The following is a 24,838-nucleotide window of genomic DNA, read 5'->3' as shown; positions in this document are numbered from 1 at the left end:
ATGGGCTCACAGAACTGAATTCAGGATGTCAAATGTGTAATAGGATTTGACTGCTTAAAAACAGTGATTTAGGGGCTGGAGAGATGGCTCAGCAGTTAAGAGCACTGACTGCTCTTCCAAAGGTCCTGAGTTCAATTCCCAGCAACCACATGGTGGCTCACAACCATCTGTAACAGGATCTGGCGCCCTCTTCTGGAGTGTCTGAAGACAGCTACAGTGTACTTACACATAATAAATAAATCTTAAAAAAAAAAAAACAGCGATTTAAGGACTCAATAAATTTATGTTGCTAAATTTTACTAAACTCATTATCATGATCTTGAAATTAATTAACAAAGGGAGGTGTGATGGTGTGAGTTACAAAACCTGATGCAGGAGAACCATGCCTCAGTTTTAGGCCAACCTGAACTATAGAACAGGTTCAAATCCAGCCTGAGACCCAGAGCACACAGGGAGGGAGGGAGGGAGGGAGGGAGGGAGGGAGGGAGGGGAGGGAGGAAGGGAGGGAGGCTGACTGACCAGTTCCAAGAAAATTAAAACATTTTACAAAATGATATGACACAAAGTACAATATATAAAACCCATATCTGTGATCCGGTAAGGAGCTGCCTGCCAAGCCTGAGGGCCTGAGTTTGAGCTCATATGGTAGGAGAGAAACAACTGCTCTGGATTCCACACAAGCATGTATGCATGGATACATACATATCACACTCACACACACACACAGTTATGAAATTGGCTTGTTAGCAATAAAATACACACACACACACACACACACACACACACACACACTTTTATAATGATCACATCTATTTAAAAGCTATCAAGTTCAACTCAACCATTTATTCCAGTTTATCCTGAGGCTTCCAGGACATGGACCCAGTATCAGTATCTTGCAAACCAAGCAGACACAGTCTATTAGTCACGTTCACTACCTGGAGTACTAAGACAACAGCCACATTACAACTGGTCTTACAGCATGTGCTCCCCAAGTCAAGCCACCACAGTCCTACGGAAGAGTCGTCTCAGGATGCTTGGGCATCCTGGAGGTAAACCCCAGCAAACACACTGTTACCTAATAACAGCGCTCTCATCTCACACCAACCACAGGTCTCAGAGGACTCCTTTGTGGGTGGCCTACATTTTACTGGCTTTAAAAAAATATATAACAGATGCACGAGATAAAGATCATGTTACACTGAATGAACCTACAAAGTCTTAAATGCCAATTTAAACCCCATCACAGAACACAGTTGGGCTGCATATCTACATATGAAAAAAGCATGCTGAACTCCTAATACTGAAATCATCACAGGCCACAAGCAATTTTTGCTTAGTATATGTTTTTATTAAAAGTCTTCTTTGGGGGGATTCTGGAGAAATGTCTCAGAGGTTAAGAGCACTCACTGCTCTTCTGAAGTTCCTGAGTTCAAGTCCCAGGACCTAATGGCAGCTCACAAGTGTCTGATGCCATCTGAGAGTATGCAGATATACATGCAAGCAAAATATGCATACACATAGAATAAATTAATTAATTTAAAAATAGGTTTTAAGAGTCTTTTTAAAATTATTTACTGGAATACAAAAATGTTTGTACATTTTTCTACAGAAATAACCAAAACTATTGAAAGCAACCTAAGTCTCTATTTAAGGGAAGTTTAAAAAACAAAACAAAACAAAACAAAACTTTAATGCCCAGTTGCACATCAGATAGGAAATAGTTTTAGTTAAAGGAAGACCTCACCCTGTAACATTTTATAAACACAACATGAAACTGTCAGAAACCTATTTCCGAAATCTGTTCCACAGTAAATCCAATCCATGACAGGAAGGGCGCAGCTCTCTGGGGCGGAGCATGTTTGCTTACGGTCCCTAGTTGGAAATGCATCAATAACCCGCAGATCTGATAGCTACAGGCCACACAGGAAGACTCTATTGCTGATTTTGTTGTGTTTGGACCTGATCAAAATAGGAGGCAGGTCAGTGTGCGGGTGGAGGTCACACATACTGCACAGACAGCTACATTTGTCCGCAGAATGAAAACATCACCCATCGTGGTTTCACAGCCCTTTATTATCGAGGCCAGTGTTAACCAAATTTTACATAGGACTTCTAGGAATAAAAGAGTATATTAAACTAGATAAAATTTTAGTTACTAATTATACTTTCAGATCATATATAAGGTTTTTCAGGTAAATATAAAAGACACCTTGGCAAAGCAAACTCAACAGCAAACCTGCTCTATTAAAGCGGCTTTGCTGGGGCTGCACAGGCAGCTGAGCTGGTGGAGCTCCTGCCACGCTTGCAAAATTGACAGCACTGTAGCAAGTAATTGAACAAAGTCGTCTGTGGGGATGTGAAACTCTTCTAAAAAGAACTTTTATTCTGTGTTCCTGGGGCAGGAGAAGCACAAAATTAAGGCAAGATAAGCTTTGATTAGCACATGCATTCCAAGAATGGAAGACAGGTGGGGGTCGGGGGGGTGGGGACAGGGGGATGAGGGTGGGGGTGGTCCTCTCTGCAGTAAACTGCCTGCAGTGCTCCTTCACTATCCAACAAGACTCTTTCCTCTGCTGTTGCTTCCTCATCATCTCATGTGATTTCCTTTAACCAAACACATTTGCTTAACATGCTTCATGTCCTGCTTCAGGAGGGTCCTAGCCTCATGACAGAGGTAAGCGGAAATGATTCATACCCTTAGGAAGTACCAACAATCTGTCAAAGATTAAGGGTTTTTTGTCTGTTTGCTTTCTTATAAATCTAAGAATTGAACCCAGGGTCTCACCTGTGTTAGATAAACACTCTAATAACCTCTAGCCTAGTATAGTTACAAATAATACACAGGCCAAAGACGTCTCAAGGGAAATTCTAAAACATTATGAATTAAATACAAATAAAATATCCAAATTCGCAATGGGTGACAAAAACTATATTTATAGAAAAATGAAACAATTGAGTATTATTAGAAGACACAAAATTAGTAGTTTATGACACTAGAAATAAAAGATAAAATTCAAATAACTAGATGGAAAAGAAAATATTACAGAAAAAAAAAAAAACTTAAAAACAGGAAATAAGGGCTGGAGAGATGGTTCAGTGGTTAAGACCACTGGCTGTTCTTCCAAAGGTCCTGAGTTCAAATCCCAGCAACCACATGGTGGCTCACAACCATCTGTAATGGGATCTGATACCCTCTTCTGGTATGTCTGAAGACAGCTACAGTGTACTCATATACATAAAATAAATAAATCTTAAAAAACAAAACAAAACAGGAAATAAGGGGTAGGGAAGATGGCTCAGAAAGTAAGGCCTTGCTGTGTAAGCATGAGGGTTTGAATTCGATTCCAAACAGCTCAGTGCACTCCCAGCAGTGAGGATCTCTAAGCCTGGCACACAAGCCTAACCCTCACTCAAAAACTTAAGCAGAGGCTGGAGAGATGGCTCAGTGATGAGGAGTGCTCCCTACTCTGAGCTCATACCCAGGTTTCAAACCCCGGCTAGACAGCTCACAGCAGCTGGCACTGAGCTTTCTGTTCTTCGTACAAATGATTTGTTTATGAAATGAAGAGTGACTGAGGAAGACACCCCACCCCGTGCTCTGGCTTCCTTATTTATGTACACGCATAAAATAAATAAGGAGGAGAATCAGTGTATAAGCAAACGGTTTAGGCTTCTCTAATATTGAGACAGGGTCTCATTTAGCACAGGCTAATCTCTGAGCTACTACTGTGCAGTAGAGACTGGCCTTGAAATGCTGCTGCCGCCTCCAGCCCTGGAGTGCACAGGCATGTAATGACATGTAATGACCACCATGCCCTGTTTGTATCGTGCTGAGCATGGAACCCAGGCTGTAAGCATCCTAGGCAGGCACTCTTACAAGGAAACTACATCCCCAAAACCTGGATCTTTGAAAAGAAAGCAAAACTGCAAACTCTATAATTAAACTAACCAACTCTGGAAAGGAGAGAAGACAGAAGTTACTTGACTTCAAGGATATTCATTAGCAAATAAAGGGATACTATAAACTCTTTTTACTAATTAGATGAAACGGGCCATTTCCCTGAAAGACATAATTTGCTAGAACTCCTAGAAGAGACAGTTGCTATCTGAACAAGCCTACACCCCCCTCACAACACTCATTCACAGAGCAGACAGCACACCCAGATGCTCCACTTGAGGGGAATAGAACAGAGTCTCCAAGAAAACAGGCAGAAGTCCTCCCTAAGTCACAAAAATCTCCTATTTGAATCTACCAGCTCTGGGATGCAGACTCTGGGACTCAGTTAACAGCGCAATCAACACTGGTTTGCCAGCCACATCAATTCCAAATACTTGGGAGAGGAGCAACTCCAAGGACAAAGGTTATTCTCAAAAGTTTCTGCAAATAAAAACTATTTAAAGATTAGTATACGAATTAAAAGAATCAGTATAAATTCATTTTTTTCTTAATTTCTGTGTGTAGTTTTCAGTGTCTGTGTCCAATCACCGATTCAAGGATTAAATGAGACAATACAGAGCATTCACAAGAGAAAGACCCCTAGAAGAGTGTGTATTCTCTATCAGACACAGTGATAGGAGAGGGAGCCTTTCTGTTTTGGATTTGAGGCTGCTGGCCACACTGGATTCTCAGGAAGCAGAGGGGAGGAATTTTAGTTACTGCTGGGCTCATTTTTCCTTTATTTACTCTAGAATTGGGGTGAGCCTTTCACCTCAACAACCAACTGAGGAAATTCTCTCCTAGGCAAGCTAGACATCTCTGACTCCATAGTGAGACCCTGTCTCAGAAACAACACAGAATGTGAAGAGTGGTGGGGACTGGGTTTTCCATGCTTAGTCATTTCCAGGGATAAAGTCAGTACTGGGTATACCAGTCAGAAGCTGGGGGTGAGCCTGGACCTCAGGTAAGGGCAGGGAGAGAGGCACGGACACCATAATCATTGGCAACAACGAAGAAAAATCATTCCTTTTCCATTCCTGTAAAACAAAAGTCAACGAATGTTGAATGGACAGCAAAAGCAAGCTTTAGAAGAACAGGTAACATACGGGCCAAATAAGCTCATCAATTATTCGTCACAGAAGACACAATAAGAAAAGCAATAGCAAGAAAAAGTACCAGCACCAATGCTGGGGAGTTTATACACCAAGACTGTCAGTCAAACGCCTCCAAAAATTACAGAAACAGTCAAAGCACAGAGACTGAGGTCAGGAAATACAGGGCAAAACATGAGAATGTTATTGGGGGTGCAGTTATAAGACCATACTGCTCAGTACCATACAGAGGCCATCTATAGCTGTACACTTATACTGGTATTAATGAAATAACATTAAAGCCAACACTTGTCAGTTTCAAATTCTAGTGCCCGTTACATCAGCCAACATGTGTGTCAAGTACCTCCAGTCCTGCAGGAATTCTAGAGGAGAAAAAGCAAGAGCCGAGTAGAGAAGATGAATGGTGGAAATAAAAACTCTTATCACTGTTAAAGGAGTGCTGTAAAATATAATCAGTGCTCAGAAGTCTGCTGCAAACTTTGTTTCAAACCTGAAAATAAGCCAGGCATGGTGACACATGCTTTCATTCAGCACTCAGGAGGCAGACGCAGATGATCTAAGCCTGAGGTCAAACTGCTCTACAAAGTGGGGCTAATTAATTAATAAAAAAGATGGAAATATAAAAATGTATGTTAAGAAAGAAAGTCCAACTGGGGCATAGACATTCCAAGTATCTAACAGGTTAACAGCAAAAATTGACAGCACCGGTTAAGATGCAGACCAGTTTAAACATCTAATGTGTGTGTACAGAGATGCAAAATGCATGAAAACTTTATAGCCTATGTTGTTTCTAGTATTCTTGTTAATAAAAAAATATCTATTTTAGCATGTGTCTCAAAGCTGCAGCCCCACTGCTTTTTATAAGCAAGCTAAGAACTTATATATCTCAACTAACATTCATTGTGTATAAATTATAATCACAAATTCTCATATATAGCCTACTATTTACACATACATGCATGTGTATATGCATGCATGCATGCTATACACACACACAAGTTCTAAAGGCTGGTGTATAGCTGCTGATGGTCTAGCATGTGCAACAGTGTGTAGCTGCTGGTGGTCTAGCATGTGCAACCGCCCTGATGTCCATGTCCTGCACCACAGCATAAACAAAAAACAAAACAAAATTAAATAATTTCAAAATGAGGTTTATCTGTGATGTTTTCATATTTTAAACATAGAACACAGTCACAAATATTTAACCCTACACACTGGCATATATATATACTCATGTAGCTTAATCTGTTGCAAAGCACTTAGGCATACATGAAAACTAGGATGAGCTACTGAAAGACTAGAGGCAGTTGTCTCATCAGGGTCTACACATGCGTAGCTATGCACCCATGTGCACACTTCTTTTCACTAGAGGGAATATCTCATCGGGGTCTATACATCCATAGCTACATGTCCCACGTGCACACTTCATCATTACTCCTTAAACAGTATTCTACATTGAACTCCGGATTTCAAGTAATCTAGAGATGTGATAACATATATGAATGTTATGCAGGCGGGAGGCAGAAAGGGGCAGGGATCTTGTTGGTAGCAAGCAGGGTTAAAGCAAAAGCATCGACCCACTGCGACAGCGCAGTGTATCTAAGACTACTGCCTCTTAGGATCTTAAGTCTGGACGTGGCACTGGAATCAAAATGGATTTGAAACACAGGAAAGGCAAAGTTTACATTAAAAACCCAAACAAAGTAAAAGAACAACAAAATAACTTCCCCGGGCTGGGGATAGCTCAGTAGACAGACTGTCTAGCATATACTCCCACTTCCACGTCACTGGGCGAGTGATGGGATTACCGACGTGCAACACTGCGTGAGGCTCTTTACATGGTCTAAGAGATGACTCTGGCTATCAGGCTGGGGCAGCTCAATGCTGTGGAAGCTGCTGAGCTATCTCACTGGTCCAAAAGTCTATCAAGTCACACATTACCTATATCAAGGATCCAGGTAGAGCTTAGGGAATGAAAACTCACGTATTAGTTATATGCCTATATTTGTGTGAATAAGAATTGCTGAATATCATTCAATATTTCTGGTTGTAACAAATTGAGGGCAGATGACAATACTACAGCTAAATTGAAATTCTACAGGAAGTCTGCAGGGCTAATCATCTTTGCCACATGTATTTTCACTCCACAGTACATTCTATTGAATGGATATTTTTCAAAGTTGAGCTACTGGTGCACAAAAACTGCTTTAAAAAAAAAAAAAGATTCATTTATTTATTATATGTAAGTACACTGTAGCTGTCTTCAGACACTCCAGAAGAGGGCGTCAGATCTCATTACAGATGGTTGTAAGCCACCATGTGGTTGCTGGGATTTGAACTCAGGACCTTCAGAAGAGTAGTCAATGCTCTTAACCGCTGAGCCATCTCTCCAGCCCTGCTTTTTTTGTTTAGCAAAATCACCAGAATTAAAATAATAAATAAATTTGGAGTAAGAAAAACAGGGAAAATCAGAAATAAAACCTTTTGTTTGGATAACTGTCACCAAATATTCAATTGGTTCAAATAAAATAAGGGTGAAAGGTCTCTCACCTCGTCATGTGAGCCAAAAGAACTGCAAATGGTTGTTTCCTCTCTAATTTTCCCCTCACTGCATTGCCCTGTGCTTGTGCAGATAGGAGAGATGAGAGGGTTTTCATAGAAACACATCCTGGAAAAACGCACTAAGCCACTCTCATCTCCAAACCCATTTCCAGGGTCACATGACAGTAAAACACCAACTTTAACACTGTGACTCCACCAACCAGGGGTGTAGTGTATATATACACTGTGAAACTTAAAGCCCAGAAATTATTATTTATAGTCAGGATTTACCTCTTGAGTAAACACCAATCATCTGTAACTTAACTGGTAAATTAGACTATTATTTTAAAAGGGAATATTTACATGTGTTCCGAGGTACCAACCGCAGTGGTGAAGCCAGTTTCTGCTATGCAGCCTTAATGACTCTGGCTCTGCATCTGTGGCTATAGGTGGACAGGGCCTACGCAATCCAATACTGTGCACTTGGAGTTCTCACCACCACCAATAGATACAATGAGAAACGTTGTAAGAAAACAAGATTAAAGAGGGATAATACAGCTTTTGTAAAGACCCAAAACAAAACCAAGTTTAGAAATAGTAGCATTCAGGGTGGTACCATGTAAAGTGAAAAGGATTACATGTTACCAAGATAAAGCAATAGTTAAAGAGAGATGTTTCTAGTTTCTGCTTTTGTCTCCACTGTGCAGCTATATAGAAAGGCTCTGGAATTCTCTCTCAAATATTGAGTCATCTCCAGTGAGTTCAGCAGTTTTTATGCCAAACAGCTGAGCCGTGTTCCCTCAGTGTTCAGTAGTCTACTCTCCCTAAACAATGGCCATTTCAGCTTCAGAGACAAAGCAGGCCACATTAAACTGGAACAATTACATACAGCGTTAAGCCAGATTTGGATGATAATGTACTAAACAGTAGCAGCCATTCTACTCACGTGCACAGCACGCTGTCAACAGGCCAAATGAGAACCAGGTTAAACAGTCTGTTAGCCTTCAAATGATTTCCCACAGACAGAATTAAAGATGAGGATTCAAATCCAATACTTTGTATATCAAGCACCAACTGTTAAAACCTTGGAAAATACAGCCTTCATATCTGTGTGCACGCCACAAAGGGAAAAAAAATACAAGAACTGCCAGAGATGGGGGTGAGTATCATTTTCCTCTCAAAAAAAAAAAAGAAGGAAGATCTACGAGTACTTGTGTATCTATACTAACAATAAAAATGTAACTTAAATAGTTCATCTTCAAAACTGAAGGGAAAAAAAAGCCTCACTTTTAAAACTTCCATAGATATGGCTACTCTAAGAAGTGGATTACAGCACTGAGAGTTTAATAAACTGTAATTGAAATACAACAGAGCTATGATGAAGTCTATGGCCACAAAACCTCTAGGCTTGGGTGCTGGGAGCCTCTTTCCTAATTCTTATTTTAAGGACTACTACAGTGCCTTAGCTCCTTGGACTTTCCCAAGGGACTAGAAAAATACCATGAAATCCCAGCTTTCCCCTGGTATAAATTATGCTGTATTGTGCACGGTTGTATTCCACTCTCTTCCCACAGTGGTTTTCCTCATGCTTTGCCCCCATGGACTAGTCTGAGGCTGAAGACTCACTCTGCACCTTGGGCCATATGAACAGCACAGTGCCACCTATCTGTCAATGGCACGAGACACTGACTGATAATTCATTCCTAAAAGTACAGACAGTGCCATCCTTACCTGATGAAAGTAAAAGGGAGCCACAGGAACACCCAGACATAATCAATCATATCAAGAGACGCAGCCCAAGAACTCTATTTCCATCTCCACAGGGGTTCTTGGGACTCAAGTAAAGCACCTTTACTTGATAAGTCAGCCACCTTGCCAAAATCCACGCACAGAGGGAGGCAGAAGTGAGGACTGGATGTGTTCGGTACTGGCAATTCTAGTCTGTGAGGGTTCAAAGAAACTACTATAGTTCCAGCCTACATGCCACAGACTAGCACACCCTCCTCCAACACTCCACATGACCAGACAGTAAAACTAAGCCCCAAATATTTAGGAGCAGTTTCCTTTGTGTGAAAATTATGTACTGTCATGGACACTTCTTGCTGAAAACGTTAAATATGAAAATAATACTTTCACCGGGCAGTGGTGGCGCACTCCTTTAATCCCAGCACTTGGGAGGCAGAGGCAGGAGGATCTCTGAGTTCGAGGCCAGCCTGGTCTACAGAGTGAGTTCCAGGACAGCCAGGGCTCCACAGAGACACTTTGTTTCCACCATCCTCTGAATGCACTATGATCAATGTCTGAAGCTGAGTTACAGGCACACGTTTATTTTTATCTCTTGCTTCCTTCTTTAATTCTAAACTGTGCAACATCTAGTAGCTCATGAAGCTGATCAAGAATTAAAGGTTAAAAAGAGTTCCAGCTCTCTTTTTTAATGAAATCATTACCTTTGCTAAATTAGTGAGCATCTTTGGTTACTTGGCACCATGCAGAATATTTTCCCTTGGTCAACCAGCAAGGTTGACAACTTGGTTAATGAAGCAGCTTGGCTTAGCCTGTGTATCCTTACTGTCAGGATGCTAGGAATCGTTGGAAGAAGTCCAAAACTGCAATTATTCAATCCACTGTGAACTCCCTACTCTCTGGTAGACTTCTCTATCAGCACATAACACATTGAGTATTCTAAGCCCTTTCCACACCCAATGCAGGAACTCCAGCGGTCAATAGGACTCCCCTCTTTCCTATCTTGTTTCGCTATGCTCTTAGTAAAATTGCTTCTTTCTAACTTATGTTCGTTCTACCAAAAAACAAAAAACAAAAACAAAACACCTCAGCCCACTCTGTTCTATTCAGGAAGGGGTTGCTCTGAATTTTCAAAGTTAGCTACTCTTCCTTTAGTAATTACTCCGTTTATCTTCAGTTTCCCTCCTACCCTTACAACAAAAACAGCTCCACTCTCCCCCACCCCACCCAGGTGTAATCGGGGCTCTCTAAGGAAAAAGGAGGCAAATATCTCCATAGCTAAACTAATCTGTCCAATACCAACGGATCACAATGTGCCTGTGCTCCAAATTCATCCATAAGCTATTCTGTGCATCACACATTGTTCTTAAATCAAACTCCAACCCAAGCATGCTTATATAACCATGGTGGGAGATGTACTAATTGTTTTCTACAAGTTTCAGTAAATATACTTACACTAGCCCTGCTTCTCGCTCTTCATTTTCCCATCTGACCATCATCAACTGTGGGGTCTATAATAATTTGAATAAGTCAGGATGAAACAGAATCCTTCCATTCTGCTGGTCCCTCACTACCAGAAATGGAGCCGTACAGTCTTCTTGGGTTCTGAGTTATTCTAGTAGGGAGATGTCATTTCCCCTGGAATTCCATGTAAACTCGAATTTATAAATATAAACTAGAAATGCCACATCCCAAGCCCTCAGGGAACTTTCTAAACTGAGTAGAGTGTAAAGAACGGCAGCTGAGCTAAAGCCCCAGGACCTCAGACTCTGTAGTTACTCGGTATGAATTATAAAATGCTTCTTAAACACAGGCAAGCCCAAACACGAGCCTTTACTCTTACATAAAAGTGGCTGGTTAAAAAAATGTTTTCCATGCCACCATTTTTTTTTAATGCAAGGCCAAAAAGCAGTAAAGAAACAGGAAGTTAATTGACTTCATTGAAACTGGCCAGGCACAAAGGGAATCTTGCTTGTTACAGAGTGCTTGGCTTTAAATTTTTTACCCAGAGAAAAGATGTTTATTGATTGTGCTTTATGATTTGTGCAGCTAGTAATTAGTGACTATCTGCCAGTTATACAGACGCAGTATGTATCCTCCAGAGTGCTGCCTCCCTCTACTAGGTAGAAATCAACTTTCCTTAGGCAAGTACCTTTGCTTTAGTCAGCTGACAGAGTCCCTTTTAACAGCACTGAAGCAGTATCTGCAGGACCCTGCCCTGTGCAGTGTGGTTCTGCTGCTAGTTAACTGAGGCCAGTGGACATCAACACTACAGGCAATCTCCACAGAGTTGCTTTTGAAGCTGACCTAAATCTCTCCTGTGCTGTCATGAACTTATGATATGGTGGAAACATAATGAGAAGATTAATATAAGAAATTATGTGGTCTAACTGATCTTGACAACAGGAAGGAATAAGATTTTTTTTTAATTTCAAAATATATTTCCTTTTTATACATAGTTTCTTATAATGTGTCAGGACATGGATCTTTTGAAAAATGGGCTATATTTAAGATAATTTATGCCTGTGAGTTATATTAAAGCTAGTAAGTTGTAAAATGTCCTCCCTGCTGGGCATGCTGCTACACACCTTTAACCCCAACGCGCAGGAGGTCAGAGGTACCCGGAATAAGAGAGGCACTCCATAGGCATTCCACAGTAAATGTTTGTTTACATCTTGAGAAAATGTGACTGAGAGGCGGGGAAGGAAGGAGAGAAAACAAGTAAGAAATAAAAGAGCAAGCCAGGAATGGTAGAAGGTTAGGTCTACCTCATGTCAATCCTGCTCTACGTATGGGCTACACCGCAAAGGGAGGGAGCAGAAGACACAGGAAGCCCGGAGTCCAAGCCCCGGCAAAGCAGTTCTATAAAACACTCAAGGATCCAAAAGTAGTCACTCCCTCAGAGCTGCTAAGAAACGCACGAGTACTACTTAACCTTGGCATAAGTACTTGGGATTTCCGATACAGGGATGGTTTTCAGACAAGGTGTAAATCCTGCTACAGAACCAGTTCTTAATTACATTTAACAAATGTGCAAAGAGGCTCTGAGCCCATAAAGCACCAACTGAAAGCAGTTTCAACTACACTGTGCTTTACAAACGTCCTTAGTGCTTTCTGTAGGACAAATAAAACTACTGAGTTTAAAGTAAAGAGGATTGAGTAGCAGGGACAGTAATTTACTACCAGAGAAAGTCTGTCACACAATGCTGAATAGTGGCGTGAGTGGCCTGCGCCTGCGCTTGATCTTGCCTTACCCAAACATTTACCTAACAGCTGCCTGCATCCCTGGGGGCAGCATCCCCAAGAAAGGTCTAGCATGGACTCCTCATAGTTTGTACCTTTTACAGAATGGTTCTTATAAATTTTGTAAGTGACACTGTCTATATTTTTTACCAAAATGTCATTCAGCTTATTAGGGCCTAAAATGACTAATTAAAAAAAAAAAAAAAAAGGTAGAGCCTTAATTTTGATACTTCCAAAGTGATAGATTATCTGATACTAAGTTATCTCCTTCCCTTCAACCTTGCCGCACAGTCAAGGATGGCCTTGCACTCCTCAGCCTCCTGCCTCCGTCTCCGTCTCCTGAGTGCTGGCCTGCCAGCATGCTGCAGCACACCATGTTTCTGATGTGCTGGGGAAATCAAACCCGCTGCCTTATGCATGCTGGATAACTACCAACGCGGTCAGATCCCCAGCCCCACCTACCTACCTCAAAATGAAGACTTTACCCTAACACTAGAGCAGAAAGTTCCTGTAGTCATACCACAAGTAATATTTAACTAGTAAACCATACATTTCAAAAACTTTAAAATTTGGCAAACTAAATGATTTTTTTAAATTACTGTAGAAATACAATTTGTTTCAGAGGCAAATCTTGTAAGTTGTGTTTTACTAAATCTATATATACAAAGTCTGAAGAAGTGGCTGGTAATGGATTGTGACATACAATTGGGTAGACTTGATGTCTAGACAAGATAATACCCAGTAAGAGCTGTACTTTTAAGAACATTTGTAGCTTGTCTGATAACAAGGAAAAACAAAGAATGTGTCTATTATGTGAGGTGGGCTAAATGCTTCACATATGACAATAGCTAGAACTTCCTCTACTTGAAAACCATTTTATTTTAACCTATCACAAACTGAAAGCTGACTCTTCTCTGTGCCCACACTCTTACTACCATGTCCAGGATGAATGTTCATCTGCTTCATCTTTATTTATGGACTTCTTGAAAGGAGGAGAAGGAACAGGAGCTGGGGAGAGTGCTGGCACCAGGCTGCTGAGAGAAGCTGTGAGCAGATACTGTAAGGAGAGAGCTGTGCCACAGATAACTGCTCTCCCACTACAGAATACAGGCACCACTCTAGCTGGGCGAGCACTAATGACTCACTACGCATATCCAGCAGCTACTAAGAAGGTGGTTAAAAATTCAAAGTACGTAAAATTCTATTATTAAATCTGAAATAACATGGAAGACAGAGTGCAAAAGGCTGGACAGACAGCTCAGCAGCAGCACACTTGCTCAGCACTGGGAAGGCCTGGATTCAATCCCCAGGAAAACAATAAAACACACCAGGCTAAGATATGAAAAGAATATTGAGTTTTGAACATGAAATAATATTTAAATATTAAAAGTCAAAGATTATATAATCTAACCTTTGCATAAAAGCTAATTTTAAAAAGTTACAAAAATAATTAAAATGTGAAATTTAAAGGAAACTAAAAATTGACACACATCACTGGAGCAGAATAATATTTACTATCAGCTTATGACTAGGCAGAGAACAAAATGACTTCTAAATTGACTTGATGTTTCTTAGGTGGAGCTACTGGATAGCAATGCCCTATTGTGATACAACACATCCCAGGGCGATGACTGACAGGCCTGCGAATCTAGTGTGTGTACCTGAACATGTGCATGTGTACTGTGCGGGTAGATAGACATCACCTGAGTCTTCTCCAAGGTTAAAAAAAAGCCAGAATCCCCTTTACCAATGCTATAGGTTTCACTCTACTTTTTATGTTCAAGAACATTTCCCTTAAGATGTTGCTACCCTCAAGATGGGTGGTGGTGGTGGCACATGCCTTTAATCCTGGCATCCCAGAACTCAGGAGTCAGGGGCAGGCAGATGTCTGAGTCCTTTGAAGCCAGTCTAATCTACAGAGTAAGTTCCAAGACAATATCAGGGCTACACAGAGAAACTCAAACCAAAACAAAAACAAAAGCTACCAAACCAAACAAAAAAACAACCAACCAAATAATGTTCCCACCCTCACCATAGTCAACTAGGAATTATCCAAAAAAAAAAAAAAAAAAAAAAAAAAAAAAAAAAAAAAAAAAAAAAAAAATTCAGTGGTCAAGTAAAGTCTCATTAAGCAGCAGTATTTTAGGATGTACTATGACAGAGACAGAGGTGTGGGAATGAACTCAGAGTACCTTCTTTTACTATTATAAAACAAACAAAAGGACTAACTCTATAGACTTTAGGAACACCATGACAGGGGTGTCCTTTAGGCACCTTTAGGCAGAGGACAGAGGACAGAGGACAGAGGACATGCCTGTCAGCCAAGCCATTGCTTAAGACAAGAAATGTAGGTTAGCCTCTGCAAGACAGCAAGAACACAACAACAAAAAAAGATTATTTTCAGCCACATTCCTACAATTATATTTCCTAACTTCAAAGATTCACAAATTTTCCTGTACAAGCAGGAAATTAAGCATCCTGTACAAACCCATGTCCTGTAGCTCTTCTTTGGCCTTCCTCAGGCGGTGGCTTTGATAAAGCACATTAAGAATCTGTGAAACGGGGATCTGCTTCCCAGGCACTCACCCTGGTGACCCCTCTCCTGGGCAGTCTAACCCACTCAGCTCTTCCCTACTGGTGCTCTGTAGGCTGCTTGAACGGAGAGCAGACCCAGCAGGCAGGCAGCATTACCCACCGAGGTAATGGGGATGGGTCCATCGTGAAGCAGCAGCTTTTTCTGGTTGGATCTGAGCCCTGATCCACAGGAGGGAATATCTGGGACTGTACACATGATCAAAAGCCCATGGTAGGGAAGGTGCCACCATATTTTGCTTACATGTCCATGGCATGCTTGTTTCTTGCCATGTAAACAACTGTTTGTGGTCACAGAGCAGAGCTGCTGCCCAGTCTGGTCATGGAAGCTTCGTTCTCCAGTTAGTTGTGACTGTAGAGGCTAAAACATGGTCTAAGTGTCTAAAGTAAGTGATGATGTGGCATGCTTGGCTCTAAATAGGACATCTGTATCACCAACTCCTAGGATTGGGAACATTAAGGAAGAGAGAATGGGCAGAGTGTTATGAGATGTTTTATAGGTTTGCAATGGCCTGTGCACTCTTTAACTCTTAGCAAGTGTGATAACCCTGCACCAAACTGGTTCCCTCAATACTGCACCCTGGAGGGAGGAGCTGATGAGGCCCCACTCCCCACAAGGCTTTACACACAGAGGTTGCTACTGCAGGAGGGAGAGGCATTTCCTTTTGTAACTGATGTAGTCATTGTTGAATTGCCTGCACTCTTACAAATAACACCCTATCCATGTTCCCGTAAGTAACCCTAATTAAACTCACTAACTCACAAACAGACCAATCCTTGGTCCTTTATAATGCCTAATTCTAGGTGTGTGACAGCCACAGCATTAAAGTCAATCCCTAAAAGAGCTCACTCCAAATGCTTCCTTTCTTGCTAACTGCAGGTGGGCTCTCCCAGAGCAGCTCACTGTGTGCTAGTCTGGTGGCCCCGCCTTCAGCCATCTTCAAAGAGCAAGCATCCGTCTTAGTGAAGGTATTCTCAATCACGAAATTGTTTCAAATGGGCAGTAGCACACATGCAGTTAAGTGCCCAAATTCGTTATTTTTCCACCCAAAAGCCTTGAGAAGTATGATTCAGCTGAGCGCAGACACGATGAGCGCAGGCTCGCTGAGCTGAAGCAGTGGAGCGCTCTGCAGGAGCTCTGAGCTGGATGACTAAGTTCAGTGCTGCAGGGTTAAACCGCAGTGGCTGGTTAGACCATTTCTCATTTCTTACATTTTCTCATTCAAAACACAGATGGCTGCAAGCGGAACACACTCAAGTGACTGACATTTCTACGCATTACTTCTATATTCAATTTCAAAACCTTATAGATTGAATATGTTTTAACGAAATTGACATGGCTTCAAGTGAGCCAACCGGTTCTTGGAAATCACATTCAAAAATATAAAATTGACACACAGTGAAACAATGGAAGGCTAAATAATTTGAGAGGAACTTACACACGGAATTAAGACAATAGTGGGACACCGTAACGCAACCTGTGTGGCCCTCAGATGGCCTTTTCACGACGGGCCTGGCTAGCCACTGGTCGGGTCACTGTGCAGTAGGCCGTCTTTCTAGCATCAACTGCACTTGAGTGTGACAGTGAAGACATCGCAAGCACCACAGAACAGCACCCAAGGCCCTGGGCAGAATGGGACCGAGGCTCAAAGATGTGGAGAGTCCTAAAAAGCCTCCAAAGTCATAGCACTGAACAGCAGCATTCTCAGGCCACAGACGGAAAGAAATGCAGCTTCAATGTTGGGCTGTGATTGATTTACTTAACACAAGATTCTTGCTGCGACACATGTAAAATGTGCTGATGTTGACCTGTGTCTTCAAATCCACTCCAGTGCCAGAATCTTAGCAGATCAGGTGCTAGGATACCGGCATGACATTATAGTTAGTTACAGAAAACCCAAATCCCAGGAACTAAGGAGCCCTCATATGGTTCATTTTTTAGTCATTTTAAATATTGATTTAAGGGCCTATATAGGTTTTTTGTTGTTGTTGTTCACTATCGTTTTATATCACCTATATTCAGTATACATGCTTAATCACTGATCATGGAATTTTTTTTTAATTATTATATGTAAGTACACTGTAGCTGTCTTCAGACACACCAGAAGAGGGCTTCAGATCCTGATGGTTGTGAGCCAGCATGTGGTTGCTGGGACTTGAACACTGCACCTTTGGAAGAGCAGTCCGGTACTCTTACCCACTGAGCCATCTCACCAGCCCCCAGATCATGGAATTTTTTAACCAAGTCTTATAGTGATTATTTAATGCCTTTTTGTGTATTTTACTTGGTATTATAATGGGAAATTGCTATCTGATAATCTACACAGTTCTGGAAGCATGTCTTTAATAAATAATGTCTCCTGATCAAAAAAAAAAAAAAAAGCCTTAGGGTTCACATCCTGTTAAATGCAACTTAACAGGAATGGCCTGAAAAAGACAGGGAAGAAGGCATTACATACTTTTAGGAAAGCGTGCCTTGATCTTGTGCAGAGCATGTAGAGAATGCCTCAATACAGAAAATGTTTATTAAAAGGCAGGGATATGGGATATGTTCTTTCTTTGTAGACTATTTGTCCATCCACATAGACTTTTATTTGTATGTACACACACGCGCGCGCAGATACATGTCATGTAGGGGTCAGATACCTGGGTTTCTCGTTCCATCATGTAGAGTCTCTGGGATCAAATGGTTTGGTCATCAGCCTTGGCTGCAAGTGTTTTAATCACTGAGCCATCTTGCTGACCCTAGAGATACTTTCTTATTGTGGATAATTCTAAATCATAAAATGTCTGAAAATCTCTGAACTTGTTTCTATATCAGGACTATGTATTTATCAGCTCACTTTTCTATCCACATATCTATATATCAAGGAACACTGGTAGTTAAAGTAGAACAAAACATCACACGGAATCACACCATGGCTTCTAAATGCCACACTTCTGTCTGCTGTCACCGTAAATGCAGTTCTGTAGACATACGGCTGTCAAAACTCATTCGGTCATATATTTTATTTGTTCACTAACCACATCTCAATTTAAATTATAGATATGTAACCTTTCTAACCCATATCAAGGTGGTAACTGTTTACAGCCTTTCACTTATAAGTAACAGATGTCAGCAAAAAGTTCTCTCCTAATTATTTTATTCTAAACACAGGATGTCGAATCAGCATTAACTAGAAATATGCGAGAAAATCTAAAGCTTAACGGCCCACTCAGAGCTACTGAGTGAGAAGATGACTTTTAATGAAATACTCAAGTAATCAGCAAATGCTCTTGAGGAGCTCTGATACCTAACAGAATAGTTATTCTACATTCAAAAAGTTCTACCTTTCTTTAAGAATAAAATAAAATGTATCATTACTGTGCGCCTCAGCGTGATATATTTGGGCATGTGTGTCTTACACCCGTGTGGAGGACAAGTGGCAACTCTTTGGAGTTGGTTCTCTCACTTTGACATGGGTTTGAAAATTGAATTCAGGTCGTCAGGTGTGTGTGCTACCTTCCTCTGCTGAGGATCTTGTCTTACAACAAAAGCAATTGAGAACTACATAATATGCACCGTGGCTTTGAAGATGAAGACCCTGAAGGCTCTGCTTTCTTCCTAAAACTAGTTCTATTTGTCACTGAAGGCTAGTCACCCCACAGCTATCTAACAGCCACCCCTGGGAACAGCTTCTGCCACTTAACACTGCATCTCATCTGCACGGACCTGTACAAGCACCCGGTACCTGGTTACATTGTATTTGTCTTAACACTGCATCTCATCTGCACGGACCTGTACAAGCACCCGGTACCTGGTTACATTGTATTTGTCTTAACACTGCATCTCATCTGCACGGACCTGTACAAGCACCCTGTACCTGGTTACATTGTATTTGTCTTAACACTGCATCTCATCTGCACGGACCTGTACAAGCACCCGGTACCTGGTTACATTGTATTTGTCTTAACACTGCATCTCATCTGCACGGACCTGTACAAGCACCCGGTACCTGGTTACATTGTATTTGTCTTAACACTGCATCTCATCTGCACGGACCTGTACAAGCACCCTGTACCTGGTTACATTGTATTTGTCTTAACACTGCATCTCATCTGCACGGACCTGTACAAGCACCCGGTACCTGGTTACATTGTATTTGTCTTAACACTGCATCTCATCTGCACGGACCTGTACAAGCACCCTGTACCTGGTTACATTGTATTTGTCTTAACACTGCATCTCATCTGCACGGACCTGTACAAGCACCCTGTACCTGGTTACATTGTATTTGTCTTAACACTGCATCTCATCTGCACGGACCTGTACAAGCACCCTGTACCTGGTTACATTGTATTTGTCTTAACACTGCATCTCATCTGCACGGACCTGTACAAGCACCCGGTACCTGGTTACATTGTATTTGTCTTAACACTGCATCTCATCTGCACGGACCTGTACAAGCACCCTGTACCTGGTTACATTGTATTTGTCTTAACACTGCATCTCATCTGCACGGACCTGTACAAGCACCCTGTACCTGGTTACATTGTATTTGTCTTAACACTGCATCTCATCTGCACGGACCTGTACAATCACCCTGTACCTGGTTACATTGTATTTGTCTTAACACTGCATCTCATCTGCACGGACCTGTACAAGCACCCGGTACCTGGTTACATTGTATTTGTCTTAACACTGCATCTCATCTGCACGGACCTGTACAAGCACCCTGTACCTGGTTACATTGTATTTGTCTTAACACTGCATCTCATCTGCACGGACCTGTACAAGCACCCTGTACCTGGTTACATTGTATTTGTCTTAACACTGCATCTCATCTGCACGGACCTGTACAAGCACCCTGTACCTGGTTACATTGTATTTGTCTTAACACTGCATCTCATCTGCACGGACCTGTACAAGCACCCTGTACCTGGTTACATTGTATTTGTCTTAACACTGCATCTCATCTGCACGGACCTGTACAAGCACCCTGTACCTGGTTACATTGTATTTGTCTTAACACTGCATCTCATCTGCACGGACCTGTACAAGCATCCGGTACCTGGTTACATTGTATTTGTCTTTGAAGAAAGAGGAAGCTTTGTGAAAGTAACATTGGATGTCAGGATTCCAAGAAACCAGAGGATCTCACATATAGATTATTCTGAGCACCACTTTATCAAAGCAGAACGGACTCTGAATCAGCCAAGGCATTGCTGCAAACATTCAAGTGAGTGACTCGCTCATAGCCTTGAGCATTAGATCTCTTTGGAATTAATAAAAGGTCATGAGAAATTCTAAAATTTGTGCCATAAACTCAGAAGCCAGGAAAGGCTACCAACTGGAACCAAAAAATTTAACATGAAAAATGGACCACTCTTTGTTAAGGCTAATTAACAAAATTCTGTCCAGGGATGAAAAAGTAAAAATACATTAAAAGAATGTCCCCACACTGAGATAATGGCACCACAGTCTACCCTATGTCTCCTCAATGAGGTAATCAATCCCACCACAGTCTACCCATGTGCCGCCTTTAAACGTCAAGAACTGCTGTAGTGTGCTCACGATGAAACTTTCAAGTAGAATTTTATTTAAACTATAATATTGCCTCAGTTAAAAGACCTTGGGCTTTAAAACCCAAGGAGAGTTGAAGAGATGGCTCAGCAGTTAAGAGCACATGCTGCTCGCTCTCCAGAGGAACTAGCTTCAATCCCAGCACCCGCATGGCGGCTCACAACTGTCTGGAATTCCAGTTCTGGGAATCTGATGTCCTCTTTTAGTGTCTGGTGGCACCAGGCATACAGATATACAGGAAGTCACAAACTCATACACATAATGTAATTACTACTATTTATTTAAAAAATGTAAGGCGAAATTACCAAAACCCAATGTAGCTACGACCTTGTTTTTAGACCCTCATGACTTTCTATCCATTGATATTTAATCCTTAAATTGGAAAACGTTATCTTGAAAATTATTTGCTCTATTTAAAAATTAGCAATATTTCTAACCATACATTTATTATCATGTGCTAGCTTCCTGAATTTGGGGGGGAAGGGGAAATTCTGGCCTTACTTCTTGCTCATGTGAGGAATCCGAAGTCTCTAACAGAAGAGCGCCCCAGAGATCATCTCTTTCTCAAGGTAGTGCCTCATGATATACACCATACGTAACAAATAATTTTTTCTTGCCTCCATTTTTCATAAACAGGCACCTGTCACCTTGCTCAACTGTTTTATAATTCAGTAACCATTTTAATCCTCTAGTAATACTAAAATGTAGTAATTCCATTTTCTTTATTTATCCCCTACCCCTTGTTTGTCATTCCTTCTCTGATAAGTCTCTGGGTGGCCTGGAACTCAAGAGATCCTCTGGCCTCTGCCCCAGCATCGTAAATAAGTGTACCACCACCCCCATAATAGAGAGCTGGCTCTCCATTTCTTTGGGTCACTAGGCATCCAGTGAGTCTCAGCTTTAGCAACAGCTATTTCATGCATTTGAATAGCAGCTATATATAAACGTCTTTACACTCCAACATGTGTAGTTTTTCACAGAGATCTATAAAAATTGACCTCATGCTAAATAATAGTACACCATCAAGGTATGATAAATTTCTCACAATCAACGTAACCAATTGTAAATAAGAGTACAAAGAAACAGTGAGGATATTCATAAAAGACAACACAAAATACTCCCTGGTATTCCCACTGAGTTTTTCTTCTAGTTATACTCTTAAGAGAACTTGTCTTCAAAAATCTACAACTCAGGAGGCTAGACACGTGTTTAAGAGCACTGGCTGCTCTTCCAGAGAACCTGATTTCAATTCCCAGTACCCACATAGCAGCTTGTAGCTGTCTGTAACTCCAGTTCCAGGGGATCAACACCCTCTTCCACCCTCTGAAGGCACCAGGCACACAAGTAGTGCCCAGACACTCCTACACAAAGCACGTAACATAAAAACTCATAAATCTTAAAAGCGAATAGAGCATAGGAAGCAAAGGGCAGAACATGAATTCACTTATCCCAACAGCATCTTGTAAGCCAGCATTGGTGAGGGTGCCACCTAAGCAGGGCAGGCAGAAACACACGACAGCCTGTAAGTTTAAGTGACCCAGGAACCACCCAAAGGTCACTGTTAGGGTTAGGACTTGCCCATCATCCACCCGGTGAATCCTCTCATGAGTCGGCCACACTGAATGGCTGTTGGAGGTGGTAGAGACAAACCACTAGGCAGCACAAGTCCTGCCCTTGGGAAGTCTCTCTTACAGTAAAGAAACACAAGGAGGCCACCACATGAAGTGAATTTACAGGGAAAAAAAAATGCTGACACGGTGGCTCAAACGAAAAACCTAGCATTGGGGAAACTGAGGCAGCAAGACTGCAGTGAGTCTGAAGGTGGCTTTAGTTCCATATTAGCCAAGGCTACAATATGAGACCCCAACAGGAAACACAAAGGAACCGAAAGACCCAGAGACAGAGACCAGTGTACTCTGGGTCTTCCTGGGTAGCCACTTCATTGGTTCTGAACTAAACAGAACCCTGTCTCAGAAAAGAAGAGACACGCGGAACACCTGAGGCTGTCCTCTGGCCTCTACACACATTCAGTGGAATTCTGGAGTTTCAAGTGGAAAAGACAATCACTCTATTTATTCAGTGCAAACATTCACGTCACAGAACAGAGCGGCCGTGCCTGTGGAGGACGACATTCTCACCTGCTCAATCTCTTTGGTTTTCGAGGCAATGGCTTTAGAGCGGTTGCTGAGCTGGCTGTCTTCATACAGTTCTGTACCATCTACTGTGTTTGACTCGGGTTCTTCTGTCTGGTCAATAAATAAGGGTGCCGTGGATCCCGCCTTGAAAACAGAGGAAGTCCTCGGTTATTTTCTTGAAGGACATAGAGCATTTGGGACTGTGTATACGGTCACTAAGAGAAGATTATATTAAAAGGAAATGCTATTTAATCAATTTTAAGAAAATGTATACTGCCATGATACATAATGAGCGTGTATGAGGAAGGCCAGAGGACATGACTGCTACTTTTCTCAATTTGTTGTGAGACACAAACTAAAAGAATAAAGAGCTGGTTCTATGAAAAAAAATTAAAAAGTGACAAATGCTTTGCCAGATTAAACAAGAGAAAGGAAGGAAAACCCAAATTAGTAAAATTAAAAATGAAAAGGAAGCAAAACAGATGCCTATGAAATTCAGAAAACCATAAAGATATAGGTTTTAAAGCCCTACTACATTAGTGGTTGGAGAGATGGCTCAGCAGCTAAGAATACCAAGTACTCCCGAGGTTAAGGATAGTTCCAACCACTCACATGGCAGTCACTGTCTGTAACTCTGGGCCCAGGCACATACATTCCGACAAAAACTCATACACATAAAATAAACAACTGAAAGAGATCCATTGCCAGCAATAAAACTGGAGCGGTAATCAAGTCTCTGAACTAACAGAGGCCCACAACCAGATGTACTCACCCCAAAATTCTATCAGAATGCCAATAATACTTAAATTATTCCATAACTGGAAACAAATAAACAAAAGTATTCCAAATTATTTTTATGAAGCCGATATGGTATTATTCTGATACTAAATCTAGACAGACAGGCAGACACACACACATGAAAAAACACTTACAGAAGAATCTCCCTGATGAGCTCAGACGCAAAGTCCTCAACTGAACTTAAGATCATATCAAGATCACATCATGACTAAGCTGACTTTATTCAAGAGATGTGAGGATGGTTCAAATATATAAATTAATACACTGTCCATTAAGCAAATATACTTAACAGAAAATACATATGACCATCTCCTTAAATGCATCCTTTCTTGATAAAAGTCACAGCAACTTTACAGAGGAAGCATCTAGCGTCTCTCCTAACAGAAAGAGCCTGTGTAAACAAACCCAGTCAGTCGCCATGTTGTTAACTGAGGAAAGTTAAGGTCAGTAACAAGGCAAGGTTGCTCACTGAATCTGCTACTCTTTCGTGTAGAGCCTGAAGTCTCAGCTAGAGCAGTAATGCAAGCAAAGGAAACGTGTACACCATATAACTCTGTACATGAAACCCTAAAGACTATCCTAGGTTGCGTCCTATTGCTGTGATAAATACCATTACCTTTGTGGGAGAACAAAAAAGGTGTATTTAACTTAAACATCCTGCTCACAGTCCAGCACTGAAGGAATCCAAGGCAGAAACTAAAGCAGAAGCCATGGAGGATACTGCTCACCGGCTTGCTCAGCATGCTTTCTCACACCTCAGGACTACCTGCTTTGGGGTTACACTGCCACCTAGTAAGGTGGGCCCTAGCACATCAATTAATCAATAAAATGTTCTACAGGACATATATGTCTGGGTGTCTGCTTGTCTATACGAGCACTGTGTTCATGATACTCAAGGAGGCCAGAAAGGACGTCAATTGGAGTTAAGTGGCTGTGAACGACCCTGTGGAGGCTAAGAACCCAACCTGGGTGAATACGTTTTACGACAGCGCTCTCTCTCTACCTGCACTACCAAATTCTTATCTGGACAAATACTTTCAGCAAATTAAGACGGTTTTAAAGTATCTTAATCTTTGAAAATACCTAGACCAGTGGTTCTAAATGTTTATAATTCTGAGACCCTGTCATACAGTTGCTCATGTTGTAGTGACCACCAACCATAAAATTATTTCAT

General features: G+C 41.4%; 1 protein-coding gene across 24 annotated transcripts in view; it reads right to left on the bottom strand.

Annotated features, from left to right (window-relative positions):
- Pphln1 (periphilin 1) overlaps nt 1–24,838 on the bottom strand; it is a 93,569-nt gene that overhangs the window by 3,799 nt on the left and 64,932 nt on the right. For all 24 annotated transcript variants that reach the window (XM_030248516.1, NM_001358749.1, NM_146062.3 and 21 more), the window contains one exon: nt 22,870–23,010. In XM_030248516.1, the coding sequence (XP_030104376.1) occupies nt 22,870–23,010 (141 nt within the window). The remainder of the gene's footprint in view (nt 1–22,869; nt 23,011–24,838) is intronic.

Source organism: Mus musculus, chromosome 15 (genome assembly GCF_000001635.26).
Source record: "Mus musculus strain C57BL/6J chromosome 15, GRCm38.p6 C57BL/6J".
Lineage (NCBI taxonomy): Eukaryota > Metazoa > Chordata > Mammalia > Rodentia > Muridae > Mus > Mus musculus.
The sequence above is the reverse complement of the archived record's forward strand: the minus strand, read 5'-3'. Positions and strand labels throughout refer to the sequence as shown.